The sequence below is a fragment of the Bubalus bubalis genome, chromosome 7 (assembly GCF_019923935.1).
Source record: "Bubalus bubalis isolate 160015118507 breed Murrah chromosome 7, NDDB_SH_1, whole genome shotgun sequence".
Taxonomy (NCBI): domain Eukaryota; kingdom Metazoa; phylum Chordata; class Mammalia; order Artiodactyla; family Bovidae; genus Bubalus; species Bubalus bubalis.
The window spans coordinates 24,208,749-24,234,069 of record NC_059163.1 but is presented as its reverse complement, the minus strand read 5'-3'; the positions used below and the strand labels follow the sequence as shown (position 1 = coordinate 24,234,069).

General features: G+C 43.4%; 2 protein-coding genes across 3 annotated transcripts in view; both read left to right on the top strand.

Annotated features, from left to right (window-relative positions):
• The window catches only part of FRAS1 (Fraser extracellular matrix complex subunit 1), a 522,812-nt gene extending 513,839 nt beyond the window's left edge, over positions 1 to 8,973 (top strand). For both annotated transcript variants that reach the window (XM_044945743.2, XM_025289852.3), the window contains 3 exons: positions 19 to 224; positions 2,139 to 2,285; positions 4,748 to 8,973. In XM_044945743.2, the coding sequence (XP_044801678.2) occupies positions 19 to 224; positions 2,139 to 2,285; positions 4,748 to 5,341 (947 nt within the window). In that variant the 3' untranslated portion in view covers positions 5,342 to 8,973. The remainder of the gene's footprint in view (positions 1 to 18; positions 225 to 2,138; positions 2,286 to 4,747) is intronic.
• A 6,751-nt stretch (positions 8,974 to 15,724) lies between these two features.
• The window catches only part of ANXA3 (annexin A3), a 71,242-nt gene continuing 61,645 nt past the window's right edge, over positions 15,725 to 25,321 (top strand). Inside the window, exons 1-2 of the mRNA XM_006053741.4 lie at positions 15,725 to 15,862; positions 20,738 to 20,790. Coding sequence (XP_006053803.3) covers positions 20,776 to 20,790 — 15 coding nt within the window. The 5' untranslated portion in view covers positions 15,725 to 15,862; positions 20,738 to 20,775. The remainder of the gene's footprint in view (positions 15,863 to 20,737; positions 20,791 to 25,321) is intronic.

The window sequence follows — 25,321 nt, the reverse complement described above, 5'->3', positions numbered from 1 at the left end:
GCCTTGCAATCTTTTCAGGTCAAATCCTCTATGGCCGAGTACTTTGGAATCCAGAGCAAAACCTTAATTCTGCTTACAAGCTCCAGCTGGAGAAGGTCTATCTTTGTACTGGAAAGGATGGCTACGTGCCTTTCTTTGATCCCACAGGGACCATCTACAATGAAGGGCCACAGTATGGATGCATTCAGCCAAACAAACATCTGAAACACAGATTCCTGCTGCTGGTATGCTGTTTGTGTTAAAGAAAGGGCTGACACACGGATAGATTTCCTCAGCTATAAATTTTGCCTAATGCTAATAGAATCCCACGCTCGATGGTTTCTACAGATCCTGTTATTGTTTTGTTGATGTTGTCTCTGTCAGCTTAATTCTAGCACATATTACAAAGTTAGTGATAATAATGGTGGGTAACAATGTTACCCACCCAGGTCTGGCTGCTTGCCACTGAAAAGCCAATAAAAAGGTTGGTGGAAAGGAAAGTTTGCTTTATTTTGGATGCTGATAACCAAGGGCAGATGCATGTCTAACGGCCAGTTCTTCCCCTGACAATCAGGGGGCAAGAGCTTTTATAGACAGAGGGAAGGGGTTACATACAGAAATAGTATGGTCAGCTCTGACAGTCATCAGTGGTCTGACCAGTCATCTTGATTGTCTTGATTACTGTTAGTCTTCAGTTCTAGAGTTCATTTGTTTCCATTTCTTTGCAATCAGTTCTCAGACCTGTGGCAGTTTGTATCATGGCTACAGTCTGGTCATCATGTACTTAACTTCTTCCACCTGGTGGGAGTTTCAGTAACTACAAGACACCTCACAGGATATGGCTCAGAATATTATCTATAGCCCTTGGTGCTGCTGCTGCTGCTGCTGCTGCTAAGTTGCTTCAGTCATGTCTGACTCTGTGCGACCCCATAGACGTGAGCCCACCAGGCTCCTCTGTCTTGGGATTCTCCAGGCAAGAGTACTATAGCCCTTGAGAAGGAGCTAAAGGTATTTGACTGTGCTTAATGACTACATTATTATTATTTGGTCTCCTTTGATTGTTTTCGTTTGTTTCTGCATTTTCTCACTTCTCTGATTAAACGTATTCTTTGGCCAAAGTTCTTCCATAGACAAAGGGCAGACTGAGGACGTGGAGGCAGGGGAGGGGCAAGGACCAGAGGGTCCTGCTCCATTTCAGCAAGACAAGCTGTCACTGACATTTTAGGAAGAGGAAAGACTAAGACAGTATTTCTCAGTGTGTCCCAGAGACCCCTCAGTGTATCCCCAGTATTCTTTCCGGGCCTCCACGAGGTCAAAACTACTTTCGTGATGATATCATGTTGCTTGTTTTTTTCACACTCATTCCCTCACACTTGCAGAGAGTATGCAGGTTTACTGATATGGAATCACAATTCGTACTGTGCCTAATCTTTAAAAAACACCACCTCCTGAGGTTTGATTTGGTATCAAAAAAGAATGTGCACAATTATCTGAAAAAGTTATTCAAACATTTCTCCCCCTTCCAGCTATTAATACATAAGCTTATGTGAGGCCAGATTGTCTTCACATACTTCAGCCAAAACAACATATCACAACTGATGGAAAATAGAAGCAATTATGAGAATCTACTTCTTTTCTAGTAATTTGCCAAAATGTAAAACAAGGCCAACTCTCTTTTTGGGTGGATATGAATATAGGTGTTTTCACTAAAAAATGTTACTTATGTTAACATGTAATGAGTTACTCATTTCTCTCTTAAAATGAATTAGTAAATATCTATATTTTTTCATTAAAAAAATTGTTCATTGTAGTATATCACAGTGTTAATTTTAATACAGTAAATATTGATAGATATAAATCACATAAAATGAAAGTTTTGAGACATCTTTAATTTTTAAGTCCTGAGGACACATAGCCTGAGAATTGCTGGTTGAGGCTATCTTACTTGTTATGTTTCAAGATCACAGAGGCCACCAAGTGTCCTCCCCCAGAGGGCAGTGGGTGCCCTGGGGCAGCAGTCTACTTAAGGCTCAGGTGAGGTCTCCTGCAGCACACGCTCCCCCGACCCAAAGGGTGACTGCCTCCTCCCTGTGACCGCCGCCTGCCAGTTCAGTGGCTCCATCTTGCTAGATCTTGTGTTTCTCTCTTCCAACTCCTAGGACCGCAGTCAGCCAGAAGTGACTGACAAGTACTTCCATGACGTGCCCTTTGAGGCCCATTTTGCTTCCGAGCTGCCTGATTTCCACGTGGTCAGCAGCATGCCAGGCGTGGATGGATTTACTCTGAAGGTAGACGCGCTCTATAAGGTGAGTGTGGTGAGAATAGAAGTAGAGCACCAATTCACTTTAAAGGTTACAAAGAGGAGGATGACATCATCTCTGCAATGGCAGTTTCTTTTTATAGCATTCTTGCTGGCAGGTCTTTTTATTGTTGTTAAACTTACCATTGTTCAACCACTAAGTCCTGTCGAACTCCTTGTGACCCCGTGGACTGCAGCATGCAAGGCTTCCCTGTCCTTCACCATCTCCCAGAGTTCACCCAAGATCATGTCCATTGATTTGGTGATGCCATCCAACCATCTCATCCTCTGTTGCACTCTTCTTTTGTCTTCAGTCTTTCCCAGCATCGGGGTCTTGACTTCCCTGGTGACTCAGACAGGAAAGAATCAGCCTGCCATACAGGAGGCCTGGATTCGATCCCTGGGTTGGGAAGATCCCCTGGAGAAGGGAATGGCAACCCACTCTGGTTTTCTTGCCTGGAAAATTCCAAGGACAGAGGAGCCTGGCAGACTATAGTCCACAGGGTCGCAAACAGTCAGACATAACTGAGCAACTAACATACTCACCCCCAATTTTTTCATCTATCCAATAGACCAAAGCAATAATAAAATTCTTTAATTCGCATATAGTCTCATCATGGCTCTGTGCAGCACCCGCTGTTTTTCACAATCATGTGGAAATATTTAACAAAATCATAAATGCAATCTAGTGATTTAGAATGGTAAGAATTACTAGTATTTAATAAGCAAAAATACTCTTAAGTCCCAGTAATAAGCATGAATTTCCAAGATCAATTTCTACTCTTCTCCATCTTCAAATAGTAAGTCATGACCTTGAATTTCAGAACTATTATCACTCTTCAGAAGTTATTTCAAAATCATGGAGGGTCTCAATGGGTGGCAGATGAAAGGGAAATAAAATGCTTGATGACATAACCACTCAGAAGATGATCCAAAAAGTATTCAGATTTAGCAAATTTTTATCAAGTGTCTGTTTATTAAGCGCAGAGTAGGTGTTTAATGAATCTTTATTGAATGACTCTATTTTAGCTAAAGTTCATCAATGAATAGTAAATTAGCACACAAACCAGTGGAAGATCACTGGGAATGAATTGGTTATTAATACTATTACTCTACTTATGTCAATAATGACCAACAAATCATAAGCATTCACTAAGCTACAGAAACCCTAAAAGATAAATTCTTAGGGCTATTCCATGAACAAGTAGGGAAACAGAAAAAAATATGAATATTTGCCCTAAGATCACTTTAATTTGGATATAGACTAGAATCCCAAAATATTTGGTTCAGTTCTCTATTCAGACACCAACCATTGCTAATGCTTTTCTTTTTCTTTCTTTTTTTCCTATACTTCATCAAAATCTTTATTTATTCTGCTACAGTTATAGTGGCATACTTACTAACCCTTAAATGCACCACGCATAGTCTTACCTCAACATTTTTTAAAGGAGGCCAGTGACCAGTGATAGCCTGATTTATTCTATGACTTAAAAAAAAAAAAAGATTCTTTCTTTAGTGGATCAGTTCCCTTTCTTTTTTTTTAATTGAAATATATTTGATGTACAATGTTATGTTAGTTTCACATGTGATACATAGTGATTTGACATTTGCATACATTACGAAATGATCAGTGTGGTAAATCTAGTAACCATCTGTACCCATACAAAGTTATTACAGTATTAGCGGCCATATTCCTTATGCTGTGTATTACATCTCATGACTTCTTTATTTTATAGCTGGAGGTTTGTACCTCTTGAGCCCCTTCATGTATCCCAGCCCCCTACCCCCTCCTTCATCTGGCAACTAGCTATTTATTCTCTGTATCTGAATCTGTTTTCATTTTGTTTTGCTTGTCTTTTTTTTTTTTTTAACTCCACATATAAGTAAAATCATATGGTATTAGTCTTTCTCTGACTGACTTATTTCACTTAGTGTAATACTTTCTAGGGCTCCCCAGGTGGTTCAGTGGTAAAGAATCTGCTTGCCAATGCAGGAGATACAGGTTTGATCCCTGGGTTGGGAGGATCCCCTGGAGGAGGAAATGGCAACCCACTCCAGTATTCTTACCTGGAGAATCCTATGGACAGAGGAGCCTGGTGGGCCATAGTCCATGGGATCTCAAAGAGGTGGAAGTGACTGAGTACAGCCTGTACAGCCTAATAATTTCTAGGTCCATCCATGTTGGCACAAATGGCAAGATTTTTTTAATAGCTGAATAGTATTCCATTGTATGCATATATATACACCACATCTTCCTTTTCCATTCATCTGATGGACACTCAAGTTGTTTCCATATCCTGGCTATTGTAAATAGTGCAGCTGTGAACACTGGTGTAGCTAATGCTTTTCTTGAAACCATTTACCTATGGAAGCTTGTGGTGGGCAGTGGTCTTCCCGTTCCCTTCCTCAGCGGTGGTCTGTGGGCATCAGTGACATGTTCAGTTAATCTCCCATCTCCTCCTCCTGCAGGTGGAAGCAGGACACCAGTGGTACCTTCAGGTGATCTACATCATTGGTCCTGATACCATCTCAGGCCCCAGGGTCCAGCGCTCTCTCACGGCCCCTCTGAGGCGCCACCGAAGGGACCTGGCAGACCCCAGTGGCTGGCTGAGCCTTGACGAGTCCCTCATCTATGACAATGAAGGAGACCAAGTCAAGAATGGCACCAATATGAAGTCCCTGAACCTGGAGATGCAAGAGCCAGTCGTAGCTGCTTCTCTCTCCCAAACCGGGGCGTCTATCGGCAGCGCCCTTGCTGCCATCATGCTCCTACTTCTGGTGTCTTTGGTGGCTTGTTTCATCACCAGGAAATGCCAGAAACAGAGGAAGAAGCCGCCCACGGGGGACATCCTGGAGGAATACCCTCTGAATACCAAGGTGGACGTGCCCAAGAGGGGCGCAGACAGGGTGGAGAAAAATGTGGACAGACAGTACTGCACGGTGCGCAATGTGAACATCCTTGGTGAAGCCGAGCATGCGTACGTGTTCAGAGGCGCAAAAGTAAAGAAATTGAATCTGGAAGTCAGAGTTCACAACAATTTACAGGACGGAACAGAAGTTTAATGGAGGAGACCCATGTGTATTTTTTTTTCTAAAGTCATTTTTATAAAACGGGGGGAAAATACTGGTATTTTTATAATCTTGCCAATTAAAAAAGGGAATACAATAGCGTTCAGTGGCGGAAGGCATACATCACTTGCATCAACTCACAACTGAGCTACCTCATGGGACAAAGAACCACTGAGACCCCAGAGGATGGAAGGAGTTCTTTCCGTGGATCCCATTAACAGTCTCTGCAGCAAATTGTTCCTTCTGTAAGGCTAGTCTTGGAAAGCCAGTGTTCAGAGTTAGGACTGGACTTAGGTCAGCAGAGGGAGCGCACAGGGATGTACTGAAAGGTCTCAAAGGCAGAAAGTGGCGGGGGGGGGGGGGTGAGGGGGCAGTGCTTTTGGTCTCCACTCCCCTACCCTCCCCTCTAGCTCCAGCTCCCTTCTGCTTGCGCTTTTCTTGGGCGTCTGGACCGCAGAGTTCACATTGCTGACGCACAGATTCCACTCAGAATTCTGCTAATAAGCACCTATGTGTTTGCTCATGTGTCCAGTTGACAGTCTGCACTCTACATCCTCCGACTGTACTTTGCATCACCAACCCTTTTCACCTGGGGCTTTAAACTGCTCTGGACTAGAGCATTTCTCCGAGAAACCTCAGACTCTCCTGTCAGGCATCAGGCATGGGGGAAACCCCCTCCCACTTTATGGAGGGGGCACTGAAACCTGGGGGGAAGGAGGGACCTGGCAGGTGTCTCAGAGCACATCAGAGAGGCTCTGCGCCCTCGGCCCGGAGGATTTCCTTGTACCCAGCTGGTTTACACTGCAGCCAGGAGACATCCTCCCTGGAACAGGACGGCTGCCAGGCAAGATCGCTCCACTGTGCCCCTTTAGCCAACGTTGCCTGTGGGTGCTTAACACACCTACCACAGTTCCTGCTGCCCCAGGCTTTTCCCAGTCCGGTAATAGACAAGCCCTGTGCTTTGCTAGCTGTGGGGCTTTTATTTTGTTAGGGCTTCAGAGAAGTCAGTGATTTGTTTGAATAAAGCCAGTCAGGAGAAAGCTCAGGCCCCAAGTAAAATGGGAGTTGAGGATTCCCTGGTACTCACAGCACAAAAGGGCTAGTGCTCACAGCAGACGGAGTACTCGCTCAGCAAATACAGGCAGGGCTTCCGGTACAGTATTTCAGGGATTTCTCTTTTGAGGGTTCTTTTTTTGGTAGCTCAGGCACTTATTTTACCATATTAGCACAGCACATGACAAGGCCATGAACACATGGCCCTAAAATGATTTAGTGTTCGAATAGCAGCTTAATGATGTAGTACGTAGTGTGCACACCACTTGCTTTTGTGTTGTTTTGTTTCTGCTGAGTTGGCAAAAACATAAGCCTGCATGTCATGTTGTTTTGAACTGGAGGCACCTTTCTGTTGTTCGAGAGTAAAAGACACTTCCCCTTCCTGACACCCATCACACCTTTACTGCTGAGCAAATCGCAGAGCATTCACATGTGTAATATTTGTATTAGAGTTGAGCCTCACTCTGAGAACATTCCACATTGGAAGCACTTTGGTACTCAGAGCTAGAAAGAATGAACCATGTAAGGTTTCAAGCATCTCTGTTGGAGTCCAAGCTCCTTGAGAGGAGGGCGGGTGTGAGGCATGCCTTGGGTTCTCCAGCAAAGCCTGGCACATCACAAGCACTCCAGGAATATGTGTTAAGTGAACAAATAAATGGTGTCATGGGTGAAGGATAGAGGAGTCAATTTAGGGCAGGGGACAGAGAGTATGGTGCCAATATCATAAGGGCAAGTAGAGAAGAAAAAAAAACCTCTCCTGCTTGGATCATAAAATAGTCTTCTCACTGGGGCAGAGAAGCACCACTTCACACAGGCATGAATCTGGCATGGACTTGAGGAGGACTGAACTGAGAAGCTGGAATAGCATGTTAACAGGAGGTGAGACTGTGAGTCAGTCTCCTGGGCAGGACAGTTGGAGGAGAGTTTGATGAGCATTCCAAGATGAGTGTGAGGCTTCCCTGGTGGCTCAGAGGTTAAAGCATCTGCCTGCAATGCAGGAGACCTGGGTTCGATCCCTGGGTCGGGAAGATCCCCTGGAGAAGGAAATGGCAACCCACTCCAGTATTCTTGCCTTGAGAATCCCATGGACGGAGGAACCTGGAGGGCTACAGTCCACGGGGCCGCAAAGAGTTGGACACGACTGAATGACTTAACTTTCTAACTTTCCAAGGTGAGTGTAAGTTTCTAAGGAAGGGAGAGTTGGAGAGATTGGGCCCCCAAACTCGATTCTCCTGCCTGCTCAGGTAAGACCTGCTGGGGTGTTTGGAGGTAGAATGTCTCTACTGGCCTCATGAACACCAAGAACTGTGTTTCATGACTAAAGAGTTCATCAACCCAGCACAGAATTCTCTCCAGAGCAATGAAGTTAAGAACCCGCCTGCCAAAGCAGGAGACACAGATTCGATCCCTTCATGGGGAAGATCCCCTGGAGAAGGAAATGGCAACCCACTCCAGTATTCTTGTCTGGAGAATCCCATGGACAGAGGAGCCTGGTGGACTACAGTCCGTGGGGTCTCAAGAGTCAGATAGGACTTAGCAACTAAACAAAAACAACCTATATTAGAAGGTTGCCACTATTTCTGCCAGAACAGAGCCAGACACTCGCGGAGCAACTTTTGATGTGGCCTGTTGTGTCTCACCACTCCTAGATGCCTGAGTGCTTACATGTGAAAGCAGCAGCTTCCCACTTGCTGGGAGAGCCTTCTGGCATGGCCCTTCCGATCCTACTAAACAGGGCACGTGAGTGGGAAGAGTGAGGACAGGAGGCAGAAGGGGGCTGGTGTGGGAAGGAGTGGAGGCTGATCTCAGCGCGCTCCTAGCAGCCTCTGTGGAAGGGTCTCAAGTGACCCTTGAGATAGTGAGTTGTCAGTGTGAAAGGGAAGTCCTTGGGATCATTTGTGCCCCCCTTCCTTTCTATCCTCCACCCCCACCACTTACACTTGATCTTTCTCTAGTGGATGCACACATGTGAAATAGGAGGTGTGCAGAGATGTAAAGCAGAGATGTACTGCTTCAATACAGAATTTTTCATTTCATTTTATACATCATATGAAGAAGCAGAAAATTTGCTGACTGACCTGGGATGCTATTCCAGTCAAAGCTCTCCTTTCAATTCTTCTAACTTGCTCACTAAGGCCGTGTGTGTGTTTTACTAACCTTTCCTACCATGCCTTTAGGTGAACAGGAACAAAAGCCCCTCAGGGGTTGCTATTTGCTATCACAAGCTGGCTGTGAAGGTTCAAAGAAAGAAGAGTCTGCACCTTTGCCCTCTGATTGTGCCCCAGGCCTCCTGGCCTCGTGTGGATTGATATGGGGAGATGCGGAAAGAGTGTGGGAATGTGTTTGCACAATCTTACGATGTCTAGTCTTGGTGTACCCTAGGTATTCATTCCCAGATACTACACACCTGCTCAGACTTGAGTAAAACATCTGTGGTGCTGTCAACCTGATTCCTTGACTCTGAAATGATTTTTGTATTTCCAGTACCAATCTGTGTGTTATGAATTTCTGATTTCTCCAATAGCATATGCCACTATATAAATTTGTATTAATAAATGGCAGTCTGTGTTTTATTTGCTGTGTTCATCTTACTAGATTCTTCATCTCATCAACAAAAGACAGTGCTATGGAGATGGCAAAATCATTCTAAAATTTGAGACATATTTTTTGGAGAAAATCCCTCTGAAGGGGTTGAATCTGAGACGTTCACTACTTGGGCTAAGATCAAGAATAAATTACCTATCCTCATATTATCATAGGTTATCATATTATCTTTTAATATTATATTATCATATTATCATAATAATTATATTATCTTTTGCCCTCTGTTGAAACCCCAGGAAAAGAAGAATAATTAAAATTTCCATGTGCAAAAGATGATCATCAATGCTGTATTTATCATCATAAAACCTTCTCAGGACACTTGAAATAGTGTGAAAATGACTATGTCCTTTTATGCAGGCACAAAGTTTATTTTAATATTTATTTTTATTTATTTATTTGGCAGTACCAGGTCTTTGTTGTGGCACGTGGGATCTTTAGTTGTGGCATGTAGGATCTAGTTCCCCAACCAAGGATCAAACCCGGGCCCTCTGCACTGGGAGTGTGGAGTCTCAGCCACTGGCCCACCAAAGACATCACTGGGCACAAAGATTTGTGTCCATAACTCACCCTGTAACTGACAAAAGCTCCAAATAAGAATTATTGGCTGGTGCAGGAAAAATGGCAGAGTCAGAATGAAACTGAGGCCAGGCATTCCGCAAGCCTGTCCTCCCTGAGAAACCAATGACAGTGATCACCAAGCCTCTGTTGGTACATTTGAATAGCACATTTGCAAACCCAGCAAGACTTGGGAAAGATTTTTCATGAAATCCGGGGAAGAGATGCCACAACCTAACCTAGGGTTTCCTTTTCCTTGTATGTTGCCATGGGCTTTGTGTAAACTTAACTTCCTCAGAATTTCCTATGATTGTCTTTGGCCTAAAAGCAGGCTCTCTGCCCCAGAGTGCAATTCTCTTGGGCCCATGAAGAAGCTGATTCAGGAACCAATCTATGAATTGCTAAGAGTGGCTATCAAAATGCTTCTTGAGACCTGAAATTTCATGGAAACTTGGAGGAAAGTGGCAGAAAATGAGTTCTCGTTTAGATTTTGCAATATCTCAGACTAGGGTTTTGAAGAAACATAATGAAAGCAGGTGAGGGAGACTATGGAGAATATCCTACTAGATTCAACCCCATGAAATTGCTAATTTTGTAAGTCAAAACAGTCCAGGATCAGTAGTTTACACCTCTCAACCTAATATTTAGATACCACAGTGTGTACTAAAGATTCTATTCCAAGTTTCCCTGATGGTCTAGTGGTTAAGAATCCACCTGCCAATGCAGTGCACACCAGTTCAGTCTCTGGTCCGGAAGATCCTACATGCTGTAGGGCAATTAAGCCTGTGAGCCACAACTACTGAGCCCACGTGCTTCAACTACTGAAGCCCAAGCATCCTGCAGCCTGTGCCCCACAGCAAGAGAAGCCCCTGCAGTGAGAAGCCCACGTAACACGATTAGAGAGTAGCCCCAGTTTGCCTCCACTAGAGAGAGCCCGTGTGCAGCAATGAGGACCCAGCGACGTCAACACTAAATAAATAAATAAATAAAAATAGAAGTTTCTATCCCCAAATAAGCCTGTGATAGCTCTAACCAGGAGCACACTGCGACTAGCCCAGGTAAAATCCTAGGGACGATGTCAATATCATATTGGGCACACAGGTGGCGCTAGTGGTAAAGAACCCTCCTGCTAATGAAGAGACTCAGGAGACCTGGGTTTGAAGAACCCCTGGGAAGAACCCCTGGAGGAGGGCATGGCAACCGACTCTAGTATTCATGCCTGGAGAATCCCATGGACAGAGGAGCCTGATGAGCTACAGTCCATGGGGTCGCAAAGAGTCGGACACAATTGAAGCAACCTAACATGCACGCATGCCAGTCAAGATCAATGATTTCTTCACCTTCTCTACCTCATTCAATCCTGGCTAAGACCCTGTAAAATAGTTGAAGATCATTGTCCCGGACAATTTTCTCTGAATGTTCCATATGAATCCCAGGATTTCAAGTATTTGCATAAACTGATATTGCTTAAATATGGTCCAAAGCTCCTATACCTCTGATTTTAATGCTTGTCCCAAGAAATCCAGCCACTTGATTGATACAAGAAAATAGCCCCATGGTGTAACTCTCTCTTAAAAAAACAAACAAACAAAAAAAAAAAAGCACAAAAAGCTAGCAGAATTTTATCCCCATGGTCATTTTAATTTAAGGCTGCAGGCTACAGACCATGAGGTCACAAAGAGCTGGACATAACTGAGCACACACACAGCACCAAACTCCAAGACCAGCAAGTCAGAGAAGTTTATTAGAATCCAGGCTTTGGGAGAGTTTCTGTAAATTGTTAAATAAAATTAAAAAAAAAGTTTCATGATGTCTCCCTTAAACATTCCAACTAAATTAGGAATGTGTCCAAAATGCACCAGTAACTCACAGAAGTCCTTGTGCTGCTTATTCTGTTTGCCTTCACACCCATCCTCTGCCCCAATTCCTATGCTCCAGGAAACTGGCTTCTGAAATTGCTTCCCCAAGCCTTTCTTGGGCCCTTGGCCTCTACCTTCCCCACAGTGCTAGGCCCTGGTTGTGGCCATGCTTGCATCCTTCCTAGGCCACAGGTCCTGTCGGGCAGCTCTCTCCCATTTTATTATAATTTCCTATGACTTTCTAATATGACTTTGCACTACAATGTTATATTTGACTCTGAAATTGTTCTTTTTAGCAGAAAGAAAAGGGGACATAGGAAAGGCAGCTTCTTATAAAACTACAGCGTTGTTCAATGCATTCAGAATGGTGAAAGTTTCATCAAACAGTCTTTTCTGGGGTTTTTTTGGATGATGATAAACATGGTTTCTGGAATCCTAATATTTATCATTCTAATCATTATACCATCTAAAATTTACTTCTGAGAAAATTCATCTTTTGAGGGAAAAGCATTAATTTTATAAATATACTGCAGCATGATTCTAGTTTAGATGGTGGTAACTGGGCAATTGTCACAACTAGAAAACCTCAAAAAACAAAGTGCATTTTGTTTTCAAGTTGCCATCCTAAAACCAAAGAGGTTAAACCCTGAACCTGGAGCAATTAAAATAAATCCTGCATGTAAACACCACGTGTTTCATATCCTTCTGGGTAGAAATCCAACTTTATTACTTCCTGGTTGTGTGGGACACAACTGGTAGAAGTTACTGAATCCCACTGAGCCTGTCTCTGAATTTGCAAAATACAGGTAATCACACCTAACTGAAGCTCTTCTGTAGACATGAAATAAGGCAATATATGCCAAGTGCATTTCTCAATGTCATATAAATTATGGGCTCTCAATACATATCCCCCTGTTGCTCCCATAATAATCCCAGAATGTTCCAGGATGAACTGGGACTTGATAATCTATGGTAGCAGTCCCTGAATGGGAGTCAGAAATTATAACAGAACGGAAGGCTGTTCTATCTTGGCAGAAAACTCAATGTGTTAGATTTGGAAGTCGGCTGGTTCCCTGGCACTGACTTGACAAGCAAGACCACCTCTCTGCTTTCTCGATTGAAGCTCCTCTTCCATTTAAGGAAGGATGTCCTCTTAAACAGGCTTCCCTGGTGGCTCAGCAGTAAAGGATCCACCTGCAGAGCAGGAGATGCAGGAGACCTGGGTTCCATCCCTGGGTGGGGAAGATTCCCTGGAGGAGGGCATGGCAACCCACTCCAGTATTCTTGCCTGGAGAATCCCATGGACAGAGAAGCCTGGCAGGCTGCAGTCCATGGGGTTGCAAAGAGTCGGACAGGACTGAGCGAATAACACACTTTGATCCAAATCAAAGGTTCAGAATCTGCACCTTTCAAAGCATGGTATAATGGCTTTGCAATAGCCCAAAGTTTGGTTTCCCTATGCAACAAAATCCCACCATTCCTAGGAAAACCTTGGAGTTGTCGCAGGCTTTTTCGTCTGTGCTCTAGATTTAATAATTGTTAGTTTCTCTAATTTTAAAAGAACTTATCATTTGGCCACCAATAAATTATTAAAAAACCTCTTATAGGCCTAACACAAACAAACACACACAATAGAACAGCCTAGGAAGATCAGACAGAAATTTTCCACCTCAAAGATGTATAAAAACATACATGGGCCAAAGAACTAAATAGACATTTCTCCAAAGAAGACATACAGATGGCTAACAAACACATGAAAAGATGCTCAACATCACTCATTATCAGAGAAATGCAAATCAAAACCACTATGAGGTACTATTTCACACCAGCCAGAATGGCTGCGATCCAAAAGTCTACAAGTAATAAATGCTGGAGAGGGTGTTGAGAAAAGGGAACCCTCTTACACTGTTGGTGGGAATGCAAACTAGTACAGCCACTATGGAGAACAGTGTGGAGATTCCTTAAAAAACTGGAAATAGAACTGCCTTATGATCTAGCAATCCCACTGCTGGGCATACACACCGAGGAAACCAGAAGGGAAAGAGACACGTGTACCCCAATGTTCATCGCAGCACTGTTTATAATAGCCAGGACATGGAAGCAACCTAGATGTCCATCAGCAGATGAATAGATAAGAAAGCCGTGGTACATATACACAATGGAGTATTACTCAGCCATTAAAAAGAATACATTTGAATCAGTTCTAATGAGGTGGATGAAACTGGAGCCTATTATACAGAGTGAAGTAAGCCGGAAAGAAAAACACCAATACAGTATACTAACGCATATATATGGAATTTAGAAAGATGGTCACAATAACCCTGTGTACGAGACAGCAAAAGAGACACTGATGTATAGAACAGTTTTATGGACTCTGTTGGAGAGGGAGAGGGTGGGAAGATTTGGGAGAATGGCATTGAAACACGTATAATATCATGTACGAAACGAGTTGCCAGTCCAGGTTCGATGCACGATACTGGATGCTTGGGGCTAGTGCACTGGGACGACCCAGAGGGATGGTATGGGGAGGAAGGAGGGAGGAGGGTTCACGATGGGGAACACATGTATACCTGTGGCGGATTCATTTTGATATTTGGCAAAACTAATACAATTTTGTAAAGTTTAAAAATAAAATAAAATTTAAAATTAAAAAAAAAACAACATACGTTTCCCTCTAGGAAGTCTTTGTTTAAAGTTACCAAGCCAGCTTCTCCTTTTTTAAAAAAAAATCACCTTAATTACATACACAATAAAAAGATCTCCCTCAAAAAAAATTTTTTATGTGTGTGTGAGCACTTTTAATTTCCAATTAAGAAAATACTCGTCATAACTATAGGTTGCCAGTAATCTAGGGTTTTTCCTAAGGGACTCAGATGAAATCTTAGAATAAGTGCTTCCCATTCCAGCTCAAGCAGTTAGGGTCAGATGTCTGTGCTCACAAACCAAAGTAAACAAACCAAACCAAACCCTGATAGCAGGAAGTCACTAAAAACAAAACAAATGGCAAAGAGATGCCCAGAAGTCCAAAAACGAAATGGCAAGAATGCCCCAAATATGACTTTTGAGTACCACTAAGCCTGTGACGTATGTTCAAAGCGGTGTGTTACAAGTGGGGACCCCTTCTATAGGGAGACACCCCCAAACTGGAACTGCATCAGTTTCTCAAACGGAAAACATCATGAGGTGCACACCAGGGGACTTATCTAAATGCTAGTGAGTGTCTCCATATACCAGATGCCCCATTTCTGATCCTCCAATATCCAGTGTTTCTGGGATAGAAAGTTCAGGCTGGCATGAAAGAGAGAAGAAAAGTGCCCTCAGCCTTAGCAGCTGAAAGGGTAACTTCTCTCCTTTTCTCCATCACAGTCCCAGAGTTTCGCAACTAAGTTGGGACGCGGGTTGGTGTGATCCCAGCGCCTCCCTATGAAAGGAGTCCCTGGTGTTGCCATAGCCAAGGGGCCCTGTGGGGCCACCTGCCCGCCACCAACTGCCAGACAAGCCCCCCAAATTGTTGCCAACCAAAATCTTGGCTTTTTCTGCCCACTGAAGCCGATTAAAAAAATACGGAGACAAAGTTTGGAGGTAATAGAAAGGTGGCTTTATTTCTCAGCTGGCAGAGAGGGCTGCCCTTCACCCCCAACCCCACCATGAGGAGTCTAGGGGATGAGAGCTCGCAATCAGGAGTCAGAGATGAGGAACAAAGGTGTTAGGATCTTGTCAAAGACACTGATAGGCTGGCATCAGTAACCCAGCAATTGAGCCTTGTAGTTTGGTGGCTCTGAGTCCTTATTTCTGGTATGTAACTACAAGGGGAAGGAAGTATTGCAAGGGTAAGCAAAGAATAATACGTACAAAATTTGGCGCCTGCATAGAGCGTAGAAAAGCAGGCTTAGTTGCAGATTGGCAGAGCTAGGAGCAATTAAAGTAAAAAAGAAAGAAGGAAGAAAAAAAAAAAAATAAGGATGTTCAGGCCTGCTTACTGTTCTCTTTTTTGGTCTCAGGAAAGGGAAGGAAAAACTCATTCCTCTTTTTCCTTTTCACTGCAACGTGGGAACTGTCTCATCTTTGAATCCACAAAAAAACACGCATTGCAAAATATCTGAAAAAAACTTAATGTGACGGAGAAATGAAAATGGAAGACACAGGGTTTCACTATGAGGATGAGAAAAGAGGGTGGCAAAGTTTAGAGATTGCCCCCACACTCCATAGGGGAGGTCTAAGACGCACGTGTGGGGAACTGCAGCCCTGGGACCCGGGGCGCGGCTTCCCTTTTCCGGCCGCCGGTGGCGAGCAGGTGGAGCCGGGAGGAGGCGGAGGGGCGGGAGGAAGGGGTGCGGTCCCGGGGCGGGCTGCCGGGCGGGAGGGAGCGCGGAGCAGCGGCTCGCGGGGCGCACTCCCTCGCTGGCAGCTCTTCCGCACGCCGGCTCCCGCGGCGGCTCCCTAGGTAAGTTCAGCCTCCCCACGCCTAGCCGCAATCCTCTCCTGCTGCCCTCGCTGTCCTGCGGCCCGAATCCCCGGGTGAGCGTCGACCGGTTCCCCCGCAAGCTCAGCGCCGGGCTGGCATCCACGGCGCGGACCGACCCGGCTGCAGGGTGCAGGGTCCCGAGGGATGGGCCGGCATGGAGTCCACGGCCCGGGTTTCAGAATCAAGGAAGCCGAGGCCCCAGGCAGCAGAAGTGCCTGCCCTGAGAGGGTCACTCGGTCCTGGTCAGGGCTTGGCGCACGCTGACCAGCTTTTCATCACAGCGAGCGGCGCGGGGATGCAGTTGGCCATCTTGGTCTCCCCAACTCTGAAGGTCTTGGGAACAGAAAAAGAACGGGAGTTAGAATAGCCTTTCCGGTGCCTGGTGTCTCCGGAGTAGTTCTGAACTCGGTTCCGAGGACTTGGAAACCCACACATCCTTGTTAGCACGTCTTCCTCTTCACGTAGGCAATTTATTTTATTTCACCTGACTTTTTTAGGAGTTGAAAGTTTATTTAGATATTGGACGTTAGGCGCCCCAGAAGTTTGCTTTTCCCTCAAAAGACTCACCTTTTTCTTTGATTACAGTAGTCTGATTCACTGGACGTGAATCATTCCCCTGGCATTTGAGTCAACAGATATCTGAGTACTTATTGCAACTGACCATATATAGGAAATTGTGGTTTCCCCCTGGTCAAGAAGGTTCAGGGTCGCTGGAGGCCCCTTTGGCTGCTGATAAGAAGGTTATCTACGTCTATGACTTTATTTCGGTTTTGTTAAGTAAGTTCATTTGGGAGGAAGGAGGGGGAGGGATAAATTAGGAGATTGGAATCACCCTATACACACTACTATATATATATATAAAATAGGTAACTGATGAGGACATGTATATCACAGAGAACTCTACTTAGTACTGTGCAATGGCCTGTGTGGGAACAGGGAAAAAAAGAGTGGATATATGTATAATCGATTCACTTTGCTGTATGCATGAAACTGACACAACACAGTGAATCCACTATACTCAAATAAATAAAAATAAAAAAAGAAGACAGTTGTAACATAGAGGGCTAAATTCTTTTTTTTTTTAATATAAATGTATTTATTTTAATTGGAGGCTAATTACTTTACCATATTGTATTGGTTTTGCCATACATCAACATGAATCCGCCGGAGGGCCAAATTCTTATCAAGGATTTGTGTTCCACATACACAGACTTTGCCCTTTGGAGTAGCTACTTTCACAACTTTAAAAAAATCAACCTCGTGAAAATTGTAACTCATAAAAACATTACGCCATTTGCTCTCATGAAGGCAGAAAACTTCAGACTAGTAAGAAAAAGAATTGAAAAATGTAAAGAAAACCAGAGGGCTTCCCTGATAGTTCAGTTGGTAAAGAATCTGCCTGCAATGCAGGAGACCCCGGTTCAATTCCTGGGTCCGGAAGATCCCCTGGAACAGGGCTAGGCTATCCACTCCAGTATTCTTGGACTTCCCTTGTGGCTCAGCTGGTAAAGAATCTACCTGCAATGCAGGAGATCTGAGTTCGATCCTTGGGTTGGGAAGATCCCCTGGAGAAGGGAAAGGCTACCCACTCCAGTATTCTGGCCTGGAGAATTCCATGGATTGTATATTCCATGGGGTCACAAAGAGTCAGACAAGACTGAGCGACTTTCACTTTCAAAGAAGACCAGAGCCTCGTTCCCAGAAGTCTATGGTTTTATAGAGACATTTGTTGAAATATAGGCACCAAAGAGGAAGTAAAGGAATTGATGTGAACACTCTAATCTTTCAGAAAATGGTGTTTTAAGGTTCTATCATTGGGTCATTTAGACTCCACTGTGGAGTAATTCTTCACTTCTTAGTTCAGTTCAGTCGCTCAGTTGTGTCTGACTCTTTGCGACGCTATGAACCACAGCACACCAGGCCTCCCTGTCCATCACCAACTTCTGGAGTTCACCCAAACCCATGTCCATTGAGTCGGTAAAGCCATCCAACCGTCTCGTCCTCTGCCATTCCTTTCTCCTCCTGCCCTCAATCTTTCCCAGCATCAGGATCTTTTCCAATGAGTCAGCTCTTTGCATCAGGTGGCAAAAGTATTGGAGTTTCGGCTTCAACATCAGTCCTTCCAGTGAACACCCAGGACTGATCTCCTTTAGGATGGACTGGTTGGATCTCTTTGCAGTCCAAGGGACTCTCAAGAGTCTTCTCCAACACCATAGTTCAAAAGCATCAATTCTTCAGTGCTCAGCTTTCTTTATAGTCCAACTCTCACATCCATACATAACTACTGAAAGAACCATAGCCTTGACTAGATGAACCTTTGTTGACAAAGTAATGTCTGCTTTTTAATATGCTGTCTAAGTTGGTCATAACTTTCCTTCCATGGAGTAACCGTCTTTTAATTTCATGGCTGCAGTCACCATCTGCAGTGATTTTGGAGCCCAAAAAACTAAAGTCAGCCACTGTTTCCACTGTTTCCCCATCTATTTCCCATGAAGTGATGAGACTGGATGCCATGATCTTAGTTTTCTGAATGTTGAGCTTTAAGCCAACTTTTTCACTCTCCTCTTTCACTTTCATCAAGAGGTTCTTTAGGTCTTCTTCACTTCTGAAACCTGTGATAAATGTTCATAATTTACAAATTATACTGGATCAACACATATTGGGGCTTCTCAGGTGGCTCAGCAGGTAAAGAATTCGCTTACAGTGCAGGAGATGTGGATTCAATCCCTGGGTCGGGAAGATTCCCTGGAGGAGGGCATGGCAACCCACTCCGGTATTCTTGCCTGGAGAATCCAATGGACTACAGTCCATAGGGTCACAAAGATTCATACACGACTGAAGCCACTGAGCACATAAGCACGTATTGACCATTAGCTTTGACAGTGTATTGGCTGGGCACTAAAGTAAGTAAGAAACTTGGGGTTAAATGCATATCTTTGGAGAGTAACTGCCTACGTTCAGTAGGAGGCCACTCACTCCTTGTGTGGCTGGAATGTAGCCTCCGTTTCGCAGCCAAACTCTGGTTGGCGGAACCTGCCCGTGCAGAACCCCTGGGTTCCAGAAGCTAACTGTACCGTGCCCTTGTGTATAAGGGATTTAAGCACCCTCAGATTTTGTTAAATGCTGGACAAGGTTGGGGAGAGGGCCTGGGACCATGGATATGAAGGGACTCTGGGACCATGGATGTGGAGGGACCGACTGTACCTTTCTGTGCCTCAGCTTCCTCATTTGCAACTTGGAGATGTTATAAATGATACCCGGCTCCCCTGGATCATTGTGAGGCTTATATTGAATCATTTATTCATTCCATAGCATTTTTTAGTGCTTTCTGTGCCCCAGTGAACAGACATGACAAAAATCTCTAGCCTTTCAGAATTGACCATATAGTGTTTTGGTATTATCTGCAACATAGTAGAAACTCAAAACATTTGCTGACATTATTAACACATATAATTTCATTTAATGCCAGCAGTGGCCATCCTCTCCCCTTTTATAAATGAGGAAACTGAGGCTCAAAGAGATTGTGTCTAGTTTTAAGGGGCAAAACCAGAACTGATGATATTTTGAATCCACTGTATGTTTAGAGGGATGTAGCATTAGCTGTTATAACTAGAGAGTCAACTGCCCTTCCATCAGTGATTCTGAGAATATTGAGGCTAAATGTTTCTAGGGACTAATAATGTCATTTCCTGTTGAACTTTACTGTGGGCTATCACTGAATATTTAGAATATTTTGTTCCTGGGAAGAGTGGCAGCATGTTTGAACAATGTCTACGTATGACAGGATTCCCAGGATTCCCTACGTATGTGACTAGATTCCCAGTCAGGACTCTGTCAAAAAAATACCCCTTTATACCTACAGGCTCTACCAAGATATGGACCTTCCTCAAAAAGCAAGCATGTTTGTTTATAAAAGGCTGTAGACTTGGAGCCTTGTAAAATGTAAATGGAGATTTCAGAAACACAAGGATTCAAACTGAAGCTAGTTAAAAATTGGAGAAGAGGGGACACTTTTTTTTTAGTCCCTATGATGGTGGGAGGCTTCCCTGGTGACTCCGATGGTAAAGAGTCTGCCTGCAGTGCAGGAGACCCAGGTTCAAACCCTGGGTTGGGAAAATCCCCTGGAGAAGGAAATGGCAACCCACTCCAGTATTCTTGCCTGGAGAATCCCATGGACAGAGGAGCCTGTGGCTATAGTCCATGGGGTCACAAAGAGTCAAACAGGACTGAGCGACTTATCTTCCTTTTTTTTGCTTTCTCTATAACGGTAGTTAATAAGGAAGTCAGCAATCAATGTAGTTCTCCTGGATTATAAGTGAGTTAAAAATTGGCTTTCCAGTAAACATATTTGCAAACTTTTTGAGTACAGAGATTTTTTTCTTCTCTCTTGTTTTGAACCCTTCACAGGTCTAGCACAGGGCTTTACAGGTGACGCTAGTGGTAAAGAATCTGCCTGCCAATGCACAAAACACAAGAGATGCAGATTCATTCCTTGGTCAGGAAGATGCCCTGGAGTAGGAAGGAAATGGCAACCTGCTCGAGTATTATTGCCTGGGGAATTCCACGGACAGAGGAGCTTGGTGGGCTACAGTCCATAGGGTCGCAAAAGAGTTGGACGTGTCTGAACACAAACAGACACACACAGGTCTATCACAGTCCCTTGTAGCTAGTTATCAGCAAATATTTGTTTAGCAAATAGGGTACTTGATATTAGAGACAAGTCTTCTTCCTGAGATGGTTTCTCTTTGAATATTGGCTTCTGTTTCCTGGGTTTGAGTTTAGGGGTTAGACTGAGATGATTGTGCTCTGAATCCCAGGTTTATACCATTTGGTGCTTTATTTTTCTTTTAATAGGTTAGTGTGATCTCAACTCAAGAGAAAGGTGGGCTATCATGGCATCTATCTGGGTAAGTAAAAATCAAGCCTTTGTAACAGTAACTTATCCGAATCAAATAAAAATACAGAAGATCAAAATGTTAAGAAAAAGTTGAAATTCAATAAAAAGTTCCTGTGAAAAGTTAACATGCCCTCAAAGCTAGAGGATGTCTAAAAATAAGAAAATATTAAAATGTATTGTAAAGGTACTTAGTTAAAATAATTTGTACTGAAATAGGGAGGTCAATAACAGAATAAATTATGTGATGTGGGAATTTATTATAAGAAAAGCCATTTTATATCAGAGAGGAGAAGGCTTATGTAATAAATGATGTTATGAAAACATCTAGCTATTTGAAAAAAAAAGGTAAATCTGTATTCCATCTCTCCTCTTTCATGAAACTAAATTTCAGATATTTTATCCAGATGGATAAAATATTGAAATGAAAGAGACAAAATATGGGTAAATTTTAAAAATTATCTTGGAGTGGGAAAAGCAGTTACAACCATAATACAAACCAAAAGCCTAAAAGAAAAATATCGATCTATTTATCTACATACAAATTTATAATTTATGACAGCAAGCAATACTATTAGTGGATTCAGAAGGGAACCCACAGGGGAAAGCATTTGCAACACATTCGACAAAAGATTCATTTCATTAACATAAAAATAGCTTGAATAAATCAATACGAAAAATGAACTTGAAAAAGCTTTTGAGGGACATGAATAGGATATGAAAAGAATTACAAATAACATGCAAAACAAATACATAAAAAGATGCTATACATCACTGAGAAATAAGGAAATGTAAATAACACAATGAGAAATCATTTCTATCTAAGTATTGGTAAAGGTAAAAAAAAATGAACGAAGACCAGTGTTGCAGAGGATGTGGGCTGAGAGGCACTCTCATATTCTTTTTATGGAAGAATAAACTTGGCACTCTTTGGGGGTGGTATTTTGGCAATATCTATCAGTGTCTAAATGCACACCCCCTGTAATCCAGTAATTCCACTTCTAGGTATTTATCACGCAGATAATACTTGCATAAGGTTGGAAAAATATAGGCTGATGGACATTCATTTATACTAATGAAAATATGCAGACAGCATAAGTGGCCATCTGTGGGGTATGGTATTACTCAGCTGTAACTTGTAGCCATTTTTATGTCATTACTTAAAAACGAGAAAAAGTGGGTCAGCTGTGTCTATATTGATATAAGAAAGTGTCCAAATATATATTAATAAATAAAAAATCAAGTTACAGAATAGTATGGACAGAGTGATTCTGTTTTAGAGAAAAAAAGAAAAGAAAAAATATATACATAAAGACTGTTTTCAATGCATCACCTTCCGTGCTCTGGTCTTTTTTAATGATGAAAATGCATCATATTTTATAACTGAGGGGCAGAGAGGCTTCAAGGGTAACTACAAGGGAGATGTGAGCAGGTCTTGGTACACTCAGTGTTGGTAGGAGATGTATCATCGTGAGGCTTTGCCTGGTGCCACACGATTCCCCATCACTGGTCAGTAGGCTGATCTTCTGCTTTCCAGATCTGAAATTCCTGTTGCTATCATGGCTCTCTAGAGCCTCCTTGGTGGTTCAGACAATAAAGAATCTGCCCGCAATGCAGGAGACCCTGGTTCGACCCCTGGGTCAGGAAGATCCCCTGGAGCAGGAAAGGGCGACCCAGTATCTTTGCCTGGAGAATCCTATGGACATGGAACCTGGTGGGCCATGGGGCCTCAGAATCAGACATGACTGAGCTACTAACACAGCACTTCATTATGGCTATCTAGTTGCGCTAATTACTTCAGTCATGTCCAACTCTGTGCAATCCTTTGGACAGTAGCCTGCCAGGCTCCTCAGTCCATAGGATTATCCAGGTTTCTGCCAAAACTCATACAGCCCTAAATTCTGAGTGTCATTTGATTATAATTTTCTAATATAAATCAGAAATAATCACTTGAATTCAAATCATGTCTTAATTTTAAATTTTCCCATTATTGTCATCAGTGGTGTGTGTGTGTGGTTAGTCACTCAGTTGGGTCCAACTCTTAGCGATTCCAAGGACTGTAGCCTGCCAAACAGGCTACGGTCATCAGTGGTACACTGATAAATATTTCATGCCCAGCTTTGAAGTCACCACTGGACTCCTCTGTTCATGGGATTTTCCATGCAAGAATACTGGAGTAGGTTGCCATGCCCTTCTCCAGGAAATCTTCCCAACCCAGGGATCAAACCCACATGTCTTATGTCTATCTGCATTGCCAGGTGGGTTCTTTCTAGTAGAGTGATACAAAAAAAAATTTCATCTCTCCAAAAAATTAGTCTCCCTCTAGCCCTTGTCCATTGGTTTATTAGTTGGTCTGGCTCTCCCGCTGACACACCTTCAGAGTCATGGCACATTTTCTGAAGGTCTGGGAGAGACCCAGGTAAGTATGAGAGAGGGTGTATTCATTTCCTACTGCTTTCATAAGCAGTCACCACACATTTAACAGCTTAAAACAGCATCCCTTTATTACTGCCACACGGTTATATACATTAGAGCCCAAAATGGGTCTCATGGCACTAAGATCAAGGACTCGGCAGGGCTGCCTTCCTTTCTGGAGACTTTGGGAAGAATCCGCCTCTGAGCTTATTTATATACGTGCGTGCTCAGGCATGTCCTACTCTTTGTGACCCCATGGAAGTAGCCCACCAGGCTCCCTGTCCATGGAATTTTCCAGGCAAGGAAAGTAAAAACCCACTGGAGTGGGTTGCCATTTCCTCCTCCAGGACATCATCCAGACCCAGGGATCAAATCTGAGTCTCTTGCATCTCCTGCATTGGCAGGCAAATTCTTTACCACTGCCTTACGTGGGTTGTGGGCAAAATTCAGTTCCTGGCAGTCATGAGACTGAATTCCTTGCTGGCTGTCAGCAGGAGCTGTCCTTATCTCCTGGAGGCCACTGCTAGTCCTTGTGGGTGGCCTCTACATCTTAGAGCAGCTACAGTGCATGGAATCCGTTTTGTGCTTTGCCTTCTCTCTAGCTTGCCCTTCTGGGGCCACACCTGGATAATCCAGGATAATTTCTCCATTTTGATTTTTTTTTTGTTTAATTTGCACTTTTTGGCTGTGTGAGTGGCACGTGAGATCTTAGTTCCCCGGCCAGAGATGGGACCCCTGTCCCCAGCAGTGGAAGCTCGGAGTCCTAACTAGTGGACCACCAGGAAAGTCCCTAATTTCTGTTTTAAGGTCTGGAACCTTAATTACATTTGCAAACTTCTTTAGTCATGTAACATTACATTTGCAGGGTCCAAGGATTACTGTGTGGACATTTTATTTGGGAGCCATGGTTCTGCCTACCAGAAGGGAATGGGAGGATTGGGCACCCGGTGACAGGAAAGAAGGGAAGGGAACAGAAAAGGGAAGCTGTGCTGTAGGTGGGCAATTGAGGGGTTCAGTGAAGAAGGAGGCTGTAGCCTGAGAGGGGCTCCCACTGCCTTGCTTTTTCTTTCCTATTTTCCTCCTCTCTCAAAAAACTAGCTTTTATGAGGGAGATGTATGAGAGCAAATATTAAAAACAACTCAGGGCTACTGTGGAAAACAGTATGATGGTTCTTCAAAAAATTAAAAATAGAACTATCAGGACTTCCCTGGTGTCCAGTGGTTGGGGCTCCCCACTCCCCTGGTGATTCAGACAATAAAGAAGCTGACTGCAATGCAGGAGACCCAGGTTTGATTCCTGGGTTGGGAAGATCCCTTGGAGAAGGGAATGGCAACCCACTCCAGTGTTCTTGCTTTGAGAATTCCATGGACAGAGGCTCCTGGTGGGCTACGGTCCATGCGGTCACAGAGAGTCGGACACAGTTGAGTCACTAATACTTTCGCTTTCACTGCCAGGGCGGGTCTGGGTTTGATCCCCAGTCAGGGGACTAGGATCCTGCATCTCACAAGGTGCGGCCAATAAACAAATAAAATAGAACTACCATATGATCCAGAAATCCCATTTCTGAGTAAATATCCAAAGAATTGAAAACAGGATCTTCAAGAGATATTTACACACTTAAGGTTCGTAGAAACATTATTCACAATAACTGAAAGCTGGAAGCAATCCCAGTCAGTGTTCAATGACGGATGAATGGATAAACAGAATGTGGAATATGCATATAGTGGAATATTATTCAACTTCTAAAAGGAAGGAAATTTTGATATATGCTACAATATAGATGAACCCTTGGGACATTACGCTAAGAGAAGTAAGCCAGTAATAAGACAAAATACTATATGATTGATTCCATTTATAATGAGATATCTGAAGTAGTCAAATTAATTCATGAAAGCAGAAAATAGAATTGTGGTTGCCAAGGTCTGGGAAGAGGGAGAAAAAAAGATTTGTTGTCTGATAGAGATGGAATTTTAGTTCCATACAATGAAGAAGTTAAATTCTGGAGATCTGTTTCACAGCAATGTGGATATTCTCACCACTACTGAACTGTATACTTAAAAATGTTTAATGTGGTAAATTTTATGTTATGCTTTTTTTAAACCACAATTTTAAAAAAGCTCTCAAGATT